Source organism: Carassius auratus, chromosome 1, assembly GCF_003368295.1.
Source record: "Carassius auratus strain Wakin chromosome 1, ASM336829v1, whole genome shotgun sequence".
In the NCBI taxonomy this organism is placed as follows: domain Eukaryota; kingdom Metazoa; phylum Chordata; class Actinopteri; order Cypriniformes; family Cyprinidae; genus Carassius; species Carassius auratus.
In genome coordinates this window covers 7,615,806-7,631,032 of record NC_039243.1, presented here as the reverse complement: position 1 = coordinate 7,631,032, position 15,227 = coordinate 7,615,806, and the positions used below count along the sequence as shown (strand labels likewise).

At 34.6% G+C, this 15,227-nt stretch overlaps 2 protein-coding genes across 2 annotated transcripts in view; both read right to left on the bottom strand.

Moving 5' to 3' along the window:
• Positions 1-353: 353 nt before the first annotated feature.
• Positions 354-2,486, bottom strand: LOC113052524 (CD209 antigen-like protein 2). The gene is made up of 5 exons (XM_026216963.1): positions 2,279-2,486; positions 1,950-2,054; positions 1,732-1,853; positions 1,560-1,663; positions 354-1,270 (listed from the first exon to the last, which is right to left on the bottom strand). Exons 1-5 carry the CDS (start codon positions 2,376-2,378, stop codon positions 1,120-1,122), a joined length of 582 nt encoding a protein of 193 aa, XP_026072748.1. The 5' UTR covers positions 2,379-2,486; the 3' UTR covers positions 354-1,119.
• A 1,996-nt stretch (positions 2,487-4,482) lies between these two features.
• Positions 4,483-15,227, bottom strand: part of LOC113049706 (complement C3-like) — a 29,213-nt gene continuing 18,468 nt past the window's right edge. The window contains exons 22-41 of the mRNA XM_026212324.1: positions 15,165-15,222; positions 14,749-14,835; positions 14,463-14,666; positions 14,295-14,370; positions 14,049-14,208; positions 12,453-12,548; positions 12,136-12,286; positions 11,539-11,702; positions 11,231-11,389; positions 9,592-9,651; positions 9,403-9,493; positions 8,837-8,885; positions 8,383-8,473; positions 7,869-7,958; positions 6,627-6,732; positions 6,022-6,111; positions 5,834-5,914; positions 5,611-5,694; positions 5,184-5,319; positions 4,483-4,900 (exon numbers count right to left, since the gene is read on the bottom strand). Of these exons, the coding sequence (XP_026068109.1) occupies positions 4,762-4,900; positions 5,184-5,319; positions 5,611-5,694; positions 5,834-5,914; positions 6,022-6,111; positions 6,627-6,732; positions 7,869-7,958; positions 8,383-8,473; positions 8,837-8,885; positions 9,403-9,493; positions 9,592-9,651; positions 11,231-11,389; positions 11,539-11,702; positions 12,136-12,286; positions 12,453-12,548; positions 14,049-14,208; positions 14,295-14,370; positions 14,463-14,666; positions 14,749-14,835; positions 15,165-15,222 (2,172 nt within the window). The 3' untranslated portion in view covers positions 4,483-4,761. The remainder of the gene's footprint in view (positions 4,901-5,183; positions 5,320-5,610; positions 5,695-5,833; positions 5,915-6,021; positions 6,112-6,626; positions 6,733-7,868; positions 7,959-8,382; positions 8,474-8,836; positions 8,886-9,402; positions 9,494-9,591; positions 9,652-11,230; positions 11,390-11,538; positions 11,703-12,135; positions 12,287-12,452; positions 12,549-14,048; positions 14,209-14,294; positions 14,371-14,462; positions 14,667-14,748; positions 14,836-15,164; positions 15,223-15,227) is intronic.

Sequence of the window (15,227 nt, the reverse complement as noted above, 5' to 3'; positions counted from 1 at the left end):
CACAATGTGAGCACACACCCGGAGCAGTGGGCAGCCATTTAAGCTGCGGCGCCCGGGGAGCAGTGGAGAGAGAGCTGTTCATGCACTACCCTACACTACCACAATTCCATCCGGCCCGAGACTAGAACTCACAACCCTTCGATTGGGAGTCCAACCCTCTAACCATTAGGCCACGACTTCCCCCCCAAAAAAAGAAGATAATAATACACATCATGGGACCTTTAACTCGAAAGACATTGTTTCTTTTCTGTCACATCAATCTAACCCTCAGGTAGATAAATAAATTAAAATAATACTGAAATAGTAATAAAAATAAAAACAAAGAAGCAGTTTTAATATGGTAATGATGGTTATCGACCATTTTATTCATAAAGCAATTTAGCTCAAAAGCAATTTCACGGATACTCAAAATCAGAATAATAAGGAGAAACAGTGACACTTTTAGATTCTTAATAATGATTCCATAAAACAAGAACAAGCATGACAAGTAGGCATGAACTCTATTTCTCACTAATCCATTTTTTCTTCTCAGAGCATGAGCATCATTTTAGTTGTCCAGAACAGGATCTGAAGGTCTTATTTCAACACAGTCCTTACTTTTACAATGATAGTTATTACCAACTAAATGAGGAGTGTCACAAACATTTCATTAATTAACATCACATGCAGTAGCAGAATTCAGGAAAATACACTAAAACAGTACTGAAGCAAAAGTTAGAATTCAAGAAATGTAGAAAAAAATATTATCTTATCATAAAAATTAAGAATAAAAAGCTTTTAAACAGGTAAATCTTCAGAAGTTTTCAGTGAGTGTTTTAGCTCTTACACTTGTTTCGGTGATGAATTATCATATTAATACAGAGCTGCTTGTGATGGTGCAAAACACAAAGTTTTTGTTTTTTTTTGTCCCAGATCACCCAAATTCACACCATAAGAAACAATTATTATTACAGCAATAAGAAAATAATGACATATTTACATTGTCCCTCAATTAACAAATTTCAGATCAGCTGATTTATTTTTATTATTTTAAGGCAGTGACCACAATCCGAACTTTGCGTTTACAATAAGAATTATTATATTAGATGATAAAAGCAAAACCCCAAGACTGGATTAATCCTATTTCTCACAAATCCCCTTTTTCTTCACAGAGCAAACATCATCATTCCAGCTGTTCAGTGGTGACCATCCCGACTTCTCTCTATTAAAATTCAGTTCGATACAGTCCTCAATGTCACCATAGTTGCTTGGCTCACCTGTGAGCCAAAACCTGAACAACATGTATCAGAGGTTCAGTTTTTCATGATCACAATTTATGAATCATCAATGCTCACATTTTATGAGTAAACTAAAGTAGTATAGAAGCTGGTGCAGAAATGAAAAAAGTAGAAGAGAGAAGAAACATTTTCTTAAAATAAATTACAGTAAAATGTCTTTAATTGTGGTTGTCTTGTTTATGAAAGAGTTTTCTCTTCTGATTTAAATTTTTTTCTGAATGTTGTGATTTTATATTGAGAATCAAAGACTAAATTAAACAAACAGTGATGTTTAGCTCTTACCCTTGTTTCAGTGGTGAATTATCCACCCATTTCATGATGCCCTCATTCTCTGAGTCAGACAAACCAATCCACACTCTTTCCTTGACTAATGAAGATATGTGTCTCTGTGTGAAGAACAACAGGAATAAGTGTGATTGCTCTCATTCATTAACAGACTCTCACACAAACTCACCTGCTTCTCTTCAGTGTTGATAATGACCAGATCAGCTCCACGATCCCTGCAGTACTGTCTGCTGTCAGACCAGCTCTTCAACTCAGTGGACATGAACAAGCCATCTGGACCCCACAGATATCCTGACGAGAATATACTTTTTAAAATGGTTTGCATAAAAGATGAAAAATAAAAGTAAGAAAATTAAACTACTTGCATTTAAAATGATTTGCACTAACCTCGCTTAGAAGCAACCTGAAAATGCTGCAGTATGATGGCAGCAATCAGAAGTAGACATATTATGCCGAGACACACAGTGATCTGCACCAAACATCGACTTCCTCCTGTCAGATAGGAAGAAAACACAACAAATAATGATTAATGCACTTCATATTACCAGGATGTAAGTTTCAAGAATAAATAATTGTTTTATAAGAACATTTTAAATTACTATGTGGTAAAATATGAAAACAAGACTGAATTTTTTTTTTACAAAACTGTTGTTCTAAAACAATGATTGAAATTGTATCTAACTGTTCTCCTTTACAAAATTAAACTTTCTCCTTACGGCAGTTTCGAGCTTGTTCTTCATAATTGTGTCTTTGAGGTCCAGCTGTGTTCTTAACATTTCTGCATTTAGCATTATTATAAAAGTCCTCTAATTCCATTTTTGTTCCTGTGTCTTGCAGTGTGTCTTCACAGAGGGGATGTGGTCTAAAATGAAGCCTACTCTTTGTTTTAATAGTGCTAAATATACACAGGAAGTGATTTCATCAGACACTGACATTGGTGAAAATTATAGACTTGGGGGGGGGGGGGGGGTGAAATGCTCGTTTTCAAACCGGAAGGAGTGTTTTTGGAACAGAAATACTCCTTCAAACGTACAACTTAATTTTTGAAACTTTGTCCATGTTTAGCATGGGAATCCAACTCTTTAACAGTGTAAAAAACTCAGTATGCATGAAATAGCATTTCACCCCCCCCCCCTTTAAGTACAATTCCATGTAAATAAAAACATAAAAAGGATGAACACTGTTTCTCAAAAAACCTAGTTTCCCCATTCTTGTTCATTAGGTGTGAAGCAAAAAAAAAAAAAAACTGGAATTGTTACAGTAGCCTGAAAATATGTAATCACAACATGTAAAAAAAAGAGTAAACAAAATAAGTTGACATATTCAATGCAGCCTAAAAGCAGAAACCTAACATTTAGAAACAGTGGCTTTAAAATTGGTCAAACAAGTACAGAAATTTGAACTCCAGAGCTTGTCTTTTAGACACACACCGATATCAAGAACCAGCATATGAATCTCTACAACGGTGACAATCAACAAAATGCTTAATGTTGCAATACATGCAAGACTCCCATAATCCACTGCAGTATGTATAATTATTTTCACCACTGTTGAGGATCATATGATAAATGATCATGACTAAATTTCTAATCCCAAACTGCGTTTTTGTTTTGTTCCTTAATATTGAAACTTTATGGTGGCATTTATGTAATAAGATTTATCTCTTCTTTGTGAAAGTGACCTAAACTCACAAAACAAACAGACAGCAGTCTTCTTTAACAAATAAGACACAAATTATTTTATTTAAAATTATAAAGAAGAAACTTAAATCAAGATCACACAGTCACCAAAAGCATAAATTACCTATTAGATCAAGATTTGTATCAGCATTGCATAAATATTTGCTATAAAAACAATAATACAATTGCTTAGAAGCAAATTTATAGAAACTGCTTGAAGGCTCAAGAGCTTAACTGAAGCAAATACTCACCACAATTATGGTGGCACAGTTTTTTTTACACTGTAAAACCCGATATGTAAACTTTACTCAAACCGTTTGAGTAAACAGATTGCCTTGATTTAAACCATGTAAGTTTTAAAACTTTGCATTCAAGTAATTAAGTGATTAACTAAGTGCTGATTGAGAATTAGTGATGAACAGCTGCTGTTAACAAACAGAATCACTGAAGAAAAGAGAAACACAAGAACTACTACAACTGACTTCAGACACAGACTTAGATGAAATCAACTGAAATAAAATACATGAAATCTCTCAAGATCTGATTAAACAACCCCACAAACAGCATCAGCAGCTCCACTTATTAATAACCAGACTGACTTTATTTCTGTCAGACGTCTACAGAAGATCTTATTGAGAATGAACTAAGGTTTAGATGTTGATTTATTGTTTCATTTGAAGTAACCAAGAGATCAGTGTCTGCTTTAGTTGGGCTCTTGACCCTTGATTTCTGTCTTAGTCTTTTCTCTGGCTGTTATAACCGTGTGTTTCTAAAACACATTTGTTATAACTCAAAAGCGTAGTAGTAGTAGTAGTAGTAGTAGTAGTAGTAGTAGTAGTAATAAAACAAACAAACAAGATCCTGTTATTTAAAGTTTATGTGATTGGTTTTCATCAAAGTTATGAAAAAAATATAAATGGGAATTTGTCATGTAATAAAATTACATAAATCTTAAATTTGGGGTGAAATATTTCTGTGAGTGCAGTCTGATGTGCTGTGCTTTGCTGTGCACATTTCTTTCCAAGAAGAAGGATGCTATATCGCTTACATTTATTTGATTTAAATTTTACATCCTACTGAACTTGAATTGTTGGGAAATTGATCTTGCACAACAAGGTTAATCTTGAAGTAAAAAGTTTTTAATCAATTATAAAAAATTACATTTCTGCATCAGTAATAAATCAGTACCTTATAAAAGTTTGTTGTTTTGGATAGTGAATAAGGCGATGATCAGAACAGATGATCTTGCTTGACCATATTTATTAGGGATATTTGCTTATACATGCATGTTTCACAACACTGCTTTTGAAATGGTGGTGTGTAAACAAGTCATGCTTAGGTATACACTAATTAATCGCTGAATAACAGGATAATTACTAAAACAGCAACAGTCAAAATGAACACATAACTCATGTTTTACATACATTTAAAGTTGAAAATGAAGCGACAGGATTTTTTAGTTTTATAATATTTCATTTTGTCAATGAGCATCTCAAAGCAATAGTCTGGCATTTGACTAATTAGTTGCAGCCAAAGCGCAGATCCTGCTGGAGACTCAACATGCCGTTGTACTTTTCTCTGAGTTCAGTGCTAGTCTTGCTCTGCTCAAAACTGGGCCAAAACTCCAACCATGTCCTCTCACCCAAAGCATACTGACCGCTGAGGAGACATCAGAGGAAGTTTATGAGTCTTTCTACTTTAAAAAAATTGATTTAATGTCTTTGTAATTATTTTTTAGCAATTTCTCTGTGAAAAATGTTTCAAAGTTAATCCTTCACCATACCGGCATGTAAGCAGTAAATATATTTGTATTTTAAAGAAATGGTTTGTATACATTTGACCATTCAAAAAGTGTTTCATATTTCAAACTTTCTTATTAATATAGATGCATTTTCACAGATAAGGACACACACATTTTGGATCACAGGTCAAATGGACTTACATTCTGCCCTCTAGTTGGACATCGTCAGCCTGGCCCATGACCAGATAGCTTTCACCTTGCTTCAGATCCAAAGCTTCTTTGCAAGAGATCTGTAAAGAGAAGGAACGCTGCTTCCCCTCCACATCAACTTCTGGACCTAAACAAATTTGTTTATGACATGTGACATGATTGGATTTCTCCCCCTTCCTCGGAGGCACTGAGTTAGTACTGATACAACATAAAAATACAAATCACAAGTGTCTGATAAGATAAAGATCATTAAGACCAGACACGATTAACTTGTTTTGTGTGGATAAACATATACAAGTAATCAGCAGAACATCTGTAAACCACTTTACATCTGATTGCTGAAATGAGCAGAACATTCAATTGACAGGATTTACAATTGTTTTGCATAATGTGGTTGGAATGAGAAGATATACTGTACCTGTTTTGAGGGCAAGTTCAATCCTCATATCATAATTAACTGTTAAGGCATCCTCTTGTTCTTTCAAAACAACAGCTTTATAAACTGTAAAAAGGATTAGATTGGTATCTTACTGACTATAAGATATATATATATATATATATATATATGTATATATATATATATATAGAAAACATTCTCACTTATTGAGCCAAAAGATGCACACACACATAAAATAAATTACCGTAATTTATTTTAGGTTCACAGGCTTTCTTATTACGGTGAGCATCAATAATATTCTCCTTCTTTTGAAGACTGCAGTTTTCTGTTTCAGCAAAAGAGAGAGAAATTAACCTGCTGTAGACTAACAGTATAACTTCATATGTCTTCTTTGCAGTTTTTCTAAATTATTTTTACAATTAAATATACTACCTTCGGCACACTGACAGACATCTTTCTGACAGATTTTCTGAAGTGCTCCTTCCTTCCGGGTTGGATGATAAAACTTCAAACAGCGATTTTCTAAACATGCAAGAATGACATCATATGTGTCACACAGCATTCATTCATTGAGCTGCAGCATCAGAGATATTAAAGTAGTCAGCCATGAAAATATTATTATCATAATTATAAGGAGTAAAATGTCAGTGGCTCACTTTTTTTACATTTTTCTGTGTATGTAAAAATAAAAAATTAGTTTAAATTACAATGAAATAATAATAATAATAATAATAATAATAATAATAATAATAATAATAAGTTGTATAATAATGATTCAGTAGACTTTTGGTTACACCAGCAACATTGCCATGGACACTACAGTGTTCTGCATGTGTAACTGCATATGGATGCAGAAGTATAAACGAAGACCAATGCATATGCTGTAGGTCAGACGCAGAAGTATAAATCAGTCTTTAGTCTTTGGATTTTTTTGTTTATAAATGAGTTTGCCCTGTCTCATTGTAAGTCAGTCTAAAACCACAAGTATGAATTATTAAAACCCTTATTACACCTTTGCATTTACATCAGCTTCATACCTATAGAGTAGTATTCATATACAGTGACTGCTGCTGGTTGAAGGAAGCCTCCTTTCATTATTCTGTGCAGCCTGAATGAAATCCTGTCTTCCCTGGTATGAGAAATCTGCAGAGAATGGAAATGCAAACAGCAGATACCTTAAAGCAGGCATGTGGGAGGATTTTTTAGAAGGAAAATTTTCAGCAGCATTTTTAGTAAAAATAAATAAATAAATGAAGGTTTAGAATAAAATTGCCTTGTGTTATTGTGGTGCAAAAATGACCCAATATCATTACCTTGCATCAAACTAGAGCAAACACCTGTGCTACTACTTTGCATATAAATATAAAAATGTGTATATGTTTGTTGAAGGCATTTTTGTGTATATATGTATATGCGTGTCTCTGTGTGTGTGTATATATATGTGTGTGTGTGTGTGTGTGTGTGTGTGTGTGTTAATAGTGTATTCTAATCAACATGTTTATTGCTAATGCAGCAAAAATAGACAGCATAAACTTTACAAGTAATTTGGTGCACTGTATCTGGTTGCTATGCCAAATAGCTTATGAACTAGTGTTTTAAGTTTTTACATGAATTAAGTTTTTATACCAAAAACAATTTACAATTATGGTATTTCAGAAAGGTTTATGGAGCCATACATATACACATACATGAAAAAATTGTGTAAATTCGAACTATAATGTGATTACACAAATCTGAATATTATGTGTCATTTTACAGTTTAGAATTTTATTTTTTAATTGTTTAGTTGAATTATTTGAATCATTTAATTATGTCTGTGCACACATAACAGATCAAAACATCAACAAATTTGGCTAATTTCTAAAAGGTCATCAATGGTACTAAATTAAGAGCCCTTTGGGAGCCTAAAGAGCAGGTTATTTTTGCTGAGCTGAGCCAAATGATCAGAATCCCTGAAAAGAGCTGGAATTCCCATCAGTAATATTTAATCATAAAACCTCTTAAATTGTACATTGAGAGTTAGTCTGTATGTTTATGTCTATGCAGAAATGCTAAAATGTATGTAAATGTTTGAATGACCAAATCAAGTGACTAGCAGATTTACTTATGTGACCCAATAGACAATATTAATAGAATTAATGAAGTCATTTTCCAAATTAGAACTAATTATAGTAGTTAGTCAACCTGATGCAAGTCTGATGCAAGCCTGATGGCCCTATTTTTAGACATTACAATACTTTAACATTAGTATTTTTTTATTGTAAATCTGACACCGAGACCTTGTCTAGGTAGATGATGAGAGATCCTCGCTCTGAAAGCTGCTTGTTCATCTCAAATCTCTCAATCATCCTGTCACATCCAGTTGACAGCTACAAACACAGAAACCAAAAGTTAGTATTGGCGAGTTTGACAATGTGGCCACTGTGACTCTCATGGAAACAAGCAAAATGTATCACAGAAATGTCAGAATGAATAAAATGTATAAAAACAATATTGACGCAATCTCTTTTAATCTACACAAATGTTATGATTGCAATAGTTAGAAATTACTATATTATAATATAATTAGTTGTGACTGAAAGTTACTAGAAATACACCAGAAAGAGTCTGCTAATACCACACAGTTGTCACAGTTGGCATACAAAGAGTCCATGTTTTTCCACCCTTTTGTAGTGAAAAAAAAAAGCAATTTGTTTGGACTAACACTATATGCAGACTGCGATTAAAAGCCCCTGAAGTTCATAATTTAATTTTGTCAAAAGCAAATGTGAAAAATGAAAATGTGATTCATACCGCCTTTAGATCATTCTCATCCACAACAAATCCTGTCAGCAGTGATACATCCAATATAGACATGGTGGCATCTCTTTCAGCAGACAGATATCTGTGGAGTCATCAAAGCAAATGTCAGCTTTCTATAGCACTACTGGCACCCCAAAAATGTGTGTTTCAGACAGATCTCCTAAACTCTCCCTCCATCTGATTATACTGTGGCAGGACAGGAGAGAATATTTATATAACATTGAGAAAAAAAACAAAAAACACTCTTACAAAACAGAATACAGGTCATCATAAAATACTATAATTCTTGCCAAAACCTTGGTCAAACTAAATAAATTAATTCATTTGATAATTTTCAAGGATTGTAGTAAGAGACCATTGTGTCAAACTGAAATGTGAAAGTTTTAACTTTGATGTTCAGTTGATTTGGGCAGAAATGTGATGGATATGGCATGTATTTGCACACCTGGTATTGATAGCGAGTTTGTAACTCTCAATTGCTCCTTGATATGTTACTAAAAAAGAAAGAAAGACAATTTTCCTGTTATCTTTCTGTATTTGTTAGTTGATTTTGATCATTAATGTGCCAAATAAATAAATGTTAATGTACACAAGACTGTAATGGGCAATTATTACCAAACCTGTAAGGCATATTTCACTAAAAAATAAGCAAACTTTTGTTTGATCATATTTTGTTTTGCATCAAGAAAATGTTGCCATTTAGAAAATGTAAAATTTAGTATCATCAATATTATTTTCATGACAATTAAACATTGTTCTTTAAATGAAAATGATTAAAACATTTAGTTCTGTAAGCAAAAGTCAACAAATAAATACAATTAGATAAATAATAATAATAATAACAATAATAATAATAATAATACTAATAATAATAATAATAATAATAAATGATGGCTTCATTTTCCTGACTCTAGTGATAGAGAAGCATGAAATTATTAGTAATAGTACATTTCTTCAATAAAAAAAAATATATATACTGTACTTATGATCAGCATTTTTTATAAATGTAACCTTTATTTTCCCTTTCAAAAGTCAAAGAAAGCTCAAAGTTCTTGCAGGTGCTTTTGCTTTCTTTTGGTTTTGCATAGTACTCAGTCACAACCTGCAGAGGACAAAACAGAAACACAGTATCTAATGTCTGATGTATTTATTTTTTTTGTCAGCATTTATCTCTGATTATTGCTTTCTTCTGTCACTCACAGTTACAGAGGCCTCTCCAGAACCCTTGGCACTGATTGTGATCTGCCTGTTAGGTTCAATCTGTTGATAAAATAAAATAAATGCATACATACAATTATTCATCTTGATGAACAATGTTAAATGTTACTGCTCAATATTAGAGTTAAAATACAAGATTCTTCTTAAATAAATATGACTGCAGTGTCTTCCTGTATTGATACTAAAGCTAGAATGTGTAACATAAATTAATTTATAAATAGAGGATTTGGTTTAAACATTTCTGCTGCCCTGCTAAAATTTGCCCTGCTAAAACCCAATATTTTAGATAACAGTGAAATAAAGTCATAATCACATGTAAAAGAATATGGTATAGTCTTTACTATAAAAAATCTGTATAGTTTGATCTATGTTTAATTCCTTGTTTTATTAAAGGGTTAGTTCAGCCAAAAAGGACAATTATGTCATTTATGACTCACCCTCATGTCGTTCCAAACCCGTAAGACCTCCGTTCATCTTCGGAACACAGTTTAAGTTAACCGGATCTTCTTGAACCAGTTCACCAAATCAAACTGAATCGTTTTAAACGGTTCGCGTCTTATACGCATTAAAACAAACCAATATCCCGGAGTAATTAATTAACTCAAACAGTACACTGACTGAACTGCTGTGAAGAGAGAACTGAAGATGAACACCGAGCCGAGCCAGATAACAAACGAAAGATTGACTCATTCTTGAGTGATAAAAATCTTACGTCAATACGTCAAGCGCAAAAGAACCATTGAACCGTTTTATTGAATCGAACTGTCTGAAAGAACCGGTTCGCGGAAAAGAACCAAATATCCCATCACTACTGTTGATCCAAAAACCGATGCAACCGGTTCTTGACTTGAGAATGAGTCAATCGTTCATTCGTTATCTGGCTCGGCTCGGTGTTCATCTTCAGTTCTCTCTTCACATCAGTTCAGTCAGTGTACTGTTTGAGTAAATGAATTATTCCGGGATATTGGTTTGTTTGAACTCAGAGGGAGTGTCAGCAACATTAAAAAAGTTAACAGCTTAAGTTATTTGTGGATTAAAGCTTATTGGAGACGATTTGGTGAACTGGTTCAAGAAGATCCGGTTACATCGAGTGATTCATTCGCGAACCGTTTATCACTACACTGCAGTGAACGCACTCACAACAGACACGGAAGAGAAGACAATGCTGAATAAAGTTGTAGTTTTGTCGTAGTTTTTCCAAAATGCATTTTCGATGCTTCAACAAATTCTAACGGACCCTCTGATTTCACATGGACTACTTTGATGATGTTTGTCTTACCTTTCTGCGCATGGACAGTATATCGGACTAAATCTAAAATATCTTAAACTGTGTTCTGAAGATGAATGGGGGTCTCACGGGTTTGGAACGACATGAGAGTGAGTCATTAATGAAATAATTTTCCTTTTTGGGTGAACTATCCCTTTAACATTAATGCCAGACAGCAGCAGGTATGTTAGACTGCTCTGACTTTAAGACCTAACACACCAAGACACTAAATGGTAATTTATATCTGACTATATGAAATACATGGGGATTGATTCATATTATTAACAAACCTTTTGATGACATTAAAAAGGTTAAACCTATGTTTTCCCGTGTCGCCTTTTAGTACAAACTCACCTTTTCTGTTTGTGTGAGATGAGAGTTTTCTTTGTCGAAGTTCCACACAATCGGCTGCTGGGTGCCTTCCACTCGGATTGTCATTTCTAGGTCTAACAGTTTTATGTCTTTCACTTGAATCCTGTACTCAGCTACAGCCTGGAACACCATGATGGTGGCCTGGAATGGACGAAACAAGCTTGAACTGTTTCTCATGCGTAGGCTTCACTTTTTTGGTCTTAAATTGTTTATGGTCTCTTCTTATATGTTGCATAGTAAACCTGTGGACAGATTTGCAATGCGGATGTGCTTGTTGGATGTACACAAACCTGAGTCGTGCCATATCCTCCACTGGACTGTCTCTGGTTGTTGAGCCAGTTTACAATGGGAGCTGCATTTTGGAAGTCTTGAGCTTTTACGAGGGCCAGAAGCGCATAAGCCGAAGCCTCTAAAGTAAAGCTACTGCTTCCAGGGACAGGCCATTGACTTCCATCTGTATGGAATTAATTCAGTTTAATTTTATTTGCATAGCAATTTTTACCATACAGATTCAATACAGATTGAAAAGCATCTTTGCTTTTGGTTTATGTAAAACAGATGAGGAAAAATAATTAGATTCTATACTTGTTGACTTTTAGTTTTAGATTGTGTTGACTTGTTCATGACAATCATCAGGCATTTCCTTATGAGCTTTTCTTTGCTTTTGAATTAATTGTAATGTACATGTAATGTTGTCATGCATCTTTCTTAATTATTTAGTACCTAAATACCTAGGCAGGTAAAACAAGAAATGTTAATGCTGTCTGAAATAGGTGTTACATAGAGACTTGAACATTAAAGCACAAGTAAACAGAAAAAGCACACTTTTTCTGAACAGGTTAATTTAACTCTTCACATGAATTCAAAAGAGATGGCTGTCTCTTTACCTGCAGATGCTTTTCTCAGCAGGGCTTGTTTGTCAAGTGCCTTTCCATTGGCAAGAGCATAAGATGCCATGGCGACTGCATAAGGATTTGTCAGACTATGTAACTGAGATTTGAGGTACATAATGGCTTTAGATATGCTACTGTCAAGACTCTAAAAAGGAATAAAAACAACAAAAAAGAGTAAATTTAAGAAAATGAATTATATTGAGTGGCATAAAAAAGAACAATAATAATCTTTATTTATTTATTTTTAATTAAGCTAGAAACATTAGCTTTTTCAAGGATTGCATATTAACTCAAAGCCTTGCGGGACTCACTGAGATTTGGCCGGCACAAATGCCCCTCCCCTCCTGCAGGGCAATGAGCACAAAAGCCGTCATGGATGCTTGCGAGTCCCCCCCACGTACGTTCCCCTGTGCACAGTGATGACATAGTGATATCAGAAATATTTAAAGCTACAAGTAAATTTGTGATCACATTTACCAAAAATGTTGTTGTTGAAGTCATTCATTTCAATGGGTACAGGAGCAATATTGAATTCTACCAGGTAAACTTCCAGCAAAGAAAAAAAGTCCCTATATGTGAATTGCCAGCAAGGACTTCTAACAAGCTTTCTGGATGATATTTGGCAGTTACTTCTGTGTAGGTGAAGACTCAAACTTAACAGCAAAGCAAAACAGAAGAGCCACAGAGGATGAGTGCCATCTATCTCTGCCTCAGTGCAACACAATATTTCAATATCATAGAATTATCCAGAAAAAGAGGTTGCTTGGAAAACAGTTACTTAGGTTTGGCCTGTTTGCAAGCTGGTAGAATAGCTTTGAATGTTTATTTTGTCATAATTATTACCTTTCATATTATTTTATCCCTTTCTTTCACCTGCAGATGGTAAGTGTGATCACATATCAGGTTCATTTTTGAAATAGTGAAATGTGAAATGAATACTTGCAGGTAAAGCTGCTCTGGTATATATTTTTTTAATGATGAAATGATTTATTCTTTTTCTGTTTAATCTGCTCAGAAAATCCTAATTCTCTCTAAATCGAACAGCGGGACTATTTGACCATTGGCAATAGCAGTTTGAATTTTTTCTTTTTTTTTTTTTTTTGGTAGGTTTAAAGCTGCAGTAGGTAACTTTTGTACAAATATATATTTTTTTACATATTTGTTAAACCTGTCATTATGTCCTGACAGTAGAATATAAGACAAATAATTTGTGAAAAAAAATCAAGCTCCTCCCAGTGCTCCTATTGCCATTTGCAGTTACAGACCGCTCCCGGTAAGAAACAACCAATCAGAGCTGCGGTCCGTAACTTTTTTTGTGTTCAAAATGTAGAAAAATGGATATAATAAGCGAGTACACCATGAATCCATTTTCCAAACCGTGTCTTTAGCTTGTCCTGAATCACTGGGGTGCACCTATAATAAGTGTTTATAATCGGACTATTTTAGATTGCTTCAGGGGTACCGCGGCGGAGTAACCCAGTACCTTTGTGATTCTTCATAGACATAAACAGAGGGAAAGAGTTCCGGCTACAATGTTCTTCCGCAAGACGCAAGCAGTTCTGTTTATTAACCACTAATAAGCGTCAAAAGTTACCGACTGCAGCTTTAATTTTTGCCCCATAAAGAGATATACTGCAAGAGTAGCTCTTCAAAGTTGCTTCATCAAAATGCCATGGTGCTGTGAAATGTATAGTAAATATCTAGAATTTTAGTTTGTAGACTTGAAGAAATGTCAAGAGTTGTACAGACTCATTTTTGGCACTTTTGAAGTATGACTTTATTTTTTCCATTAGTGCTCTAGTTAAGAAAGAAAGTAATTTAGGTTAAGGTCAGAAGTTTAAAGATCATAGTTTTTTTTTTTTTTTTTTGGTGAAGTGTTCCTTTAGTTTGAAAGAGGTCTCACTCACAGTCATCTCTCCATGAATCACAGGGGCATCTTCTCTGAAAACGCCATCAGGTAACTGCTTGTTCAGTATGAGCCACTTGAGAGCAGAGCAGATCACATTCTGGTCTATGCTTGCAATGTTACTGGCCATGGCAAATACTTTAGCAACATATGCTGTCAACCTTTAGGAGAAAAAAATACTGAGTCTTGATTCCTGATTAACAGTTCTTACTGACCAAGCAGAACTATGGATAAATGTATTATTTACCAGGTGCTGCTTGGATGAGTAATCCATGCACCATAGGATCCATCACTTTTACGATATGCCAACTGTTGATTGTAACCTGTTCATCAACACATGTCCAACAAAGATGGACATTCTCTATGAAACAAAAGCATTGGAGCAGAATAGTTGACTTTGCAGTGATTAGTTTACCTCTCGTGATATACAGAACAGCTGTCTGCCTAAGGCCAGCGCCCACGGTGTGCCACTGATTGGTTTTGTCCAAGTAATACGTTGCAATGACGGGCAACGTTAGGCCAATCATGTTCTGCTCCCCACAGCCACCAGGCTGGATAATCAAGGAACCCATGCCCTGGCCGCTAATAGCCTTTTCTATTGTTATACTGATTGTATCTCCTGTGGACAAGAGATTGACATACTTGTAAAAACAAGGCCTATTTTTATTTTACAATCTTACAGCAGATGTTAGAAGAGTCACCTATTGCTGATATATATGTTTTTGCAGGAGTGTTGGGCGCCTGGTCCCTCAGTATAAGGCTCTTGATTACCTCCACATGTTCACCACCTGTTCCAGAAACACAAGAACTATGCAATCATACTTCACTCTCATTTGTGCATGGAGGACATGAATTTTGATGACTGGTGTGGCTTTTATTTAGTATCTGACCAAGGCTGGGAGGGCGCTGAGAACCACAGAGCTTATAACAGCTAAGGGGGTTTTAGGGGGCTCCTAATTTGGATAGTCAATCCAAAAATAAATTATGTCGTAATTAAAGTCATGCAGTTCTTGAACAAGAAGATCAGTAAATGATGACAGAATCTTAAATTTGGGGTGGACTATCCCTTGAAAAGAGAATTTATTTGTGTGTATATGTTTTAGTGGAATCCCCTTACCTTTCTTTGAAGGACTGAATTGTAGATTTTCATTAAGTTTGGTCAAAACGCCTTCAGACTAAA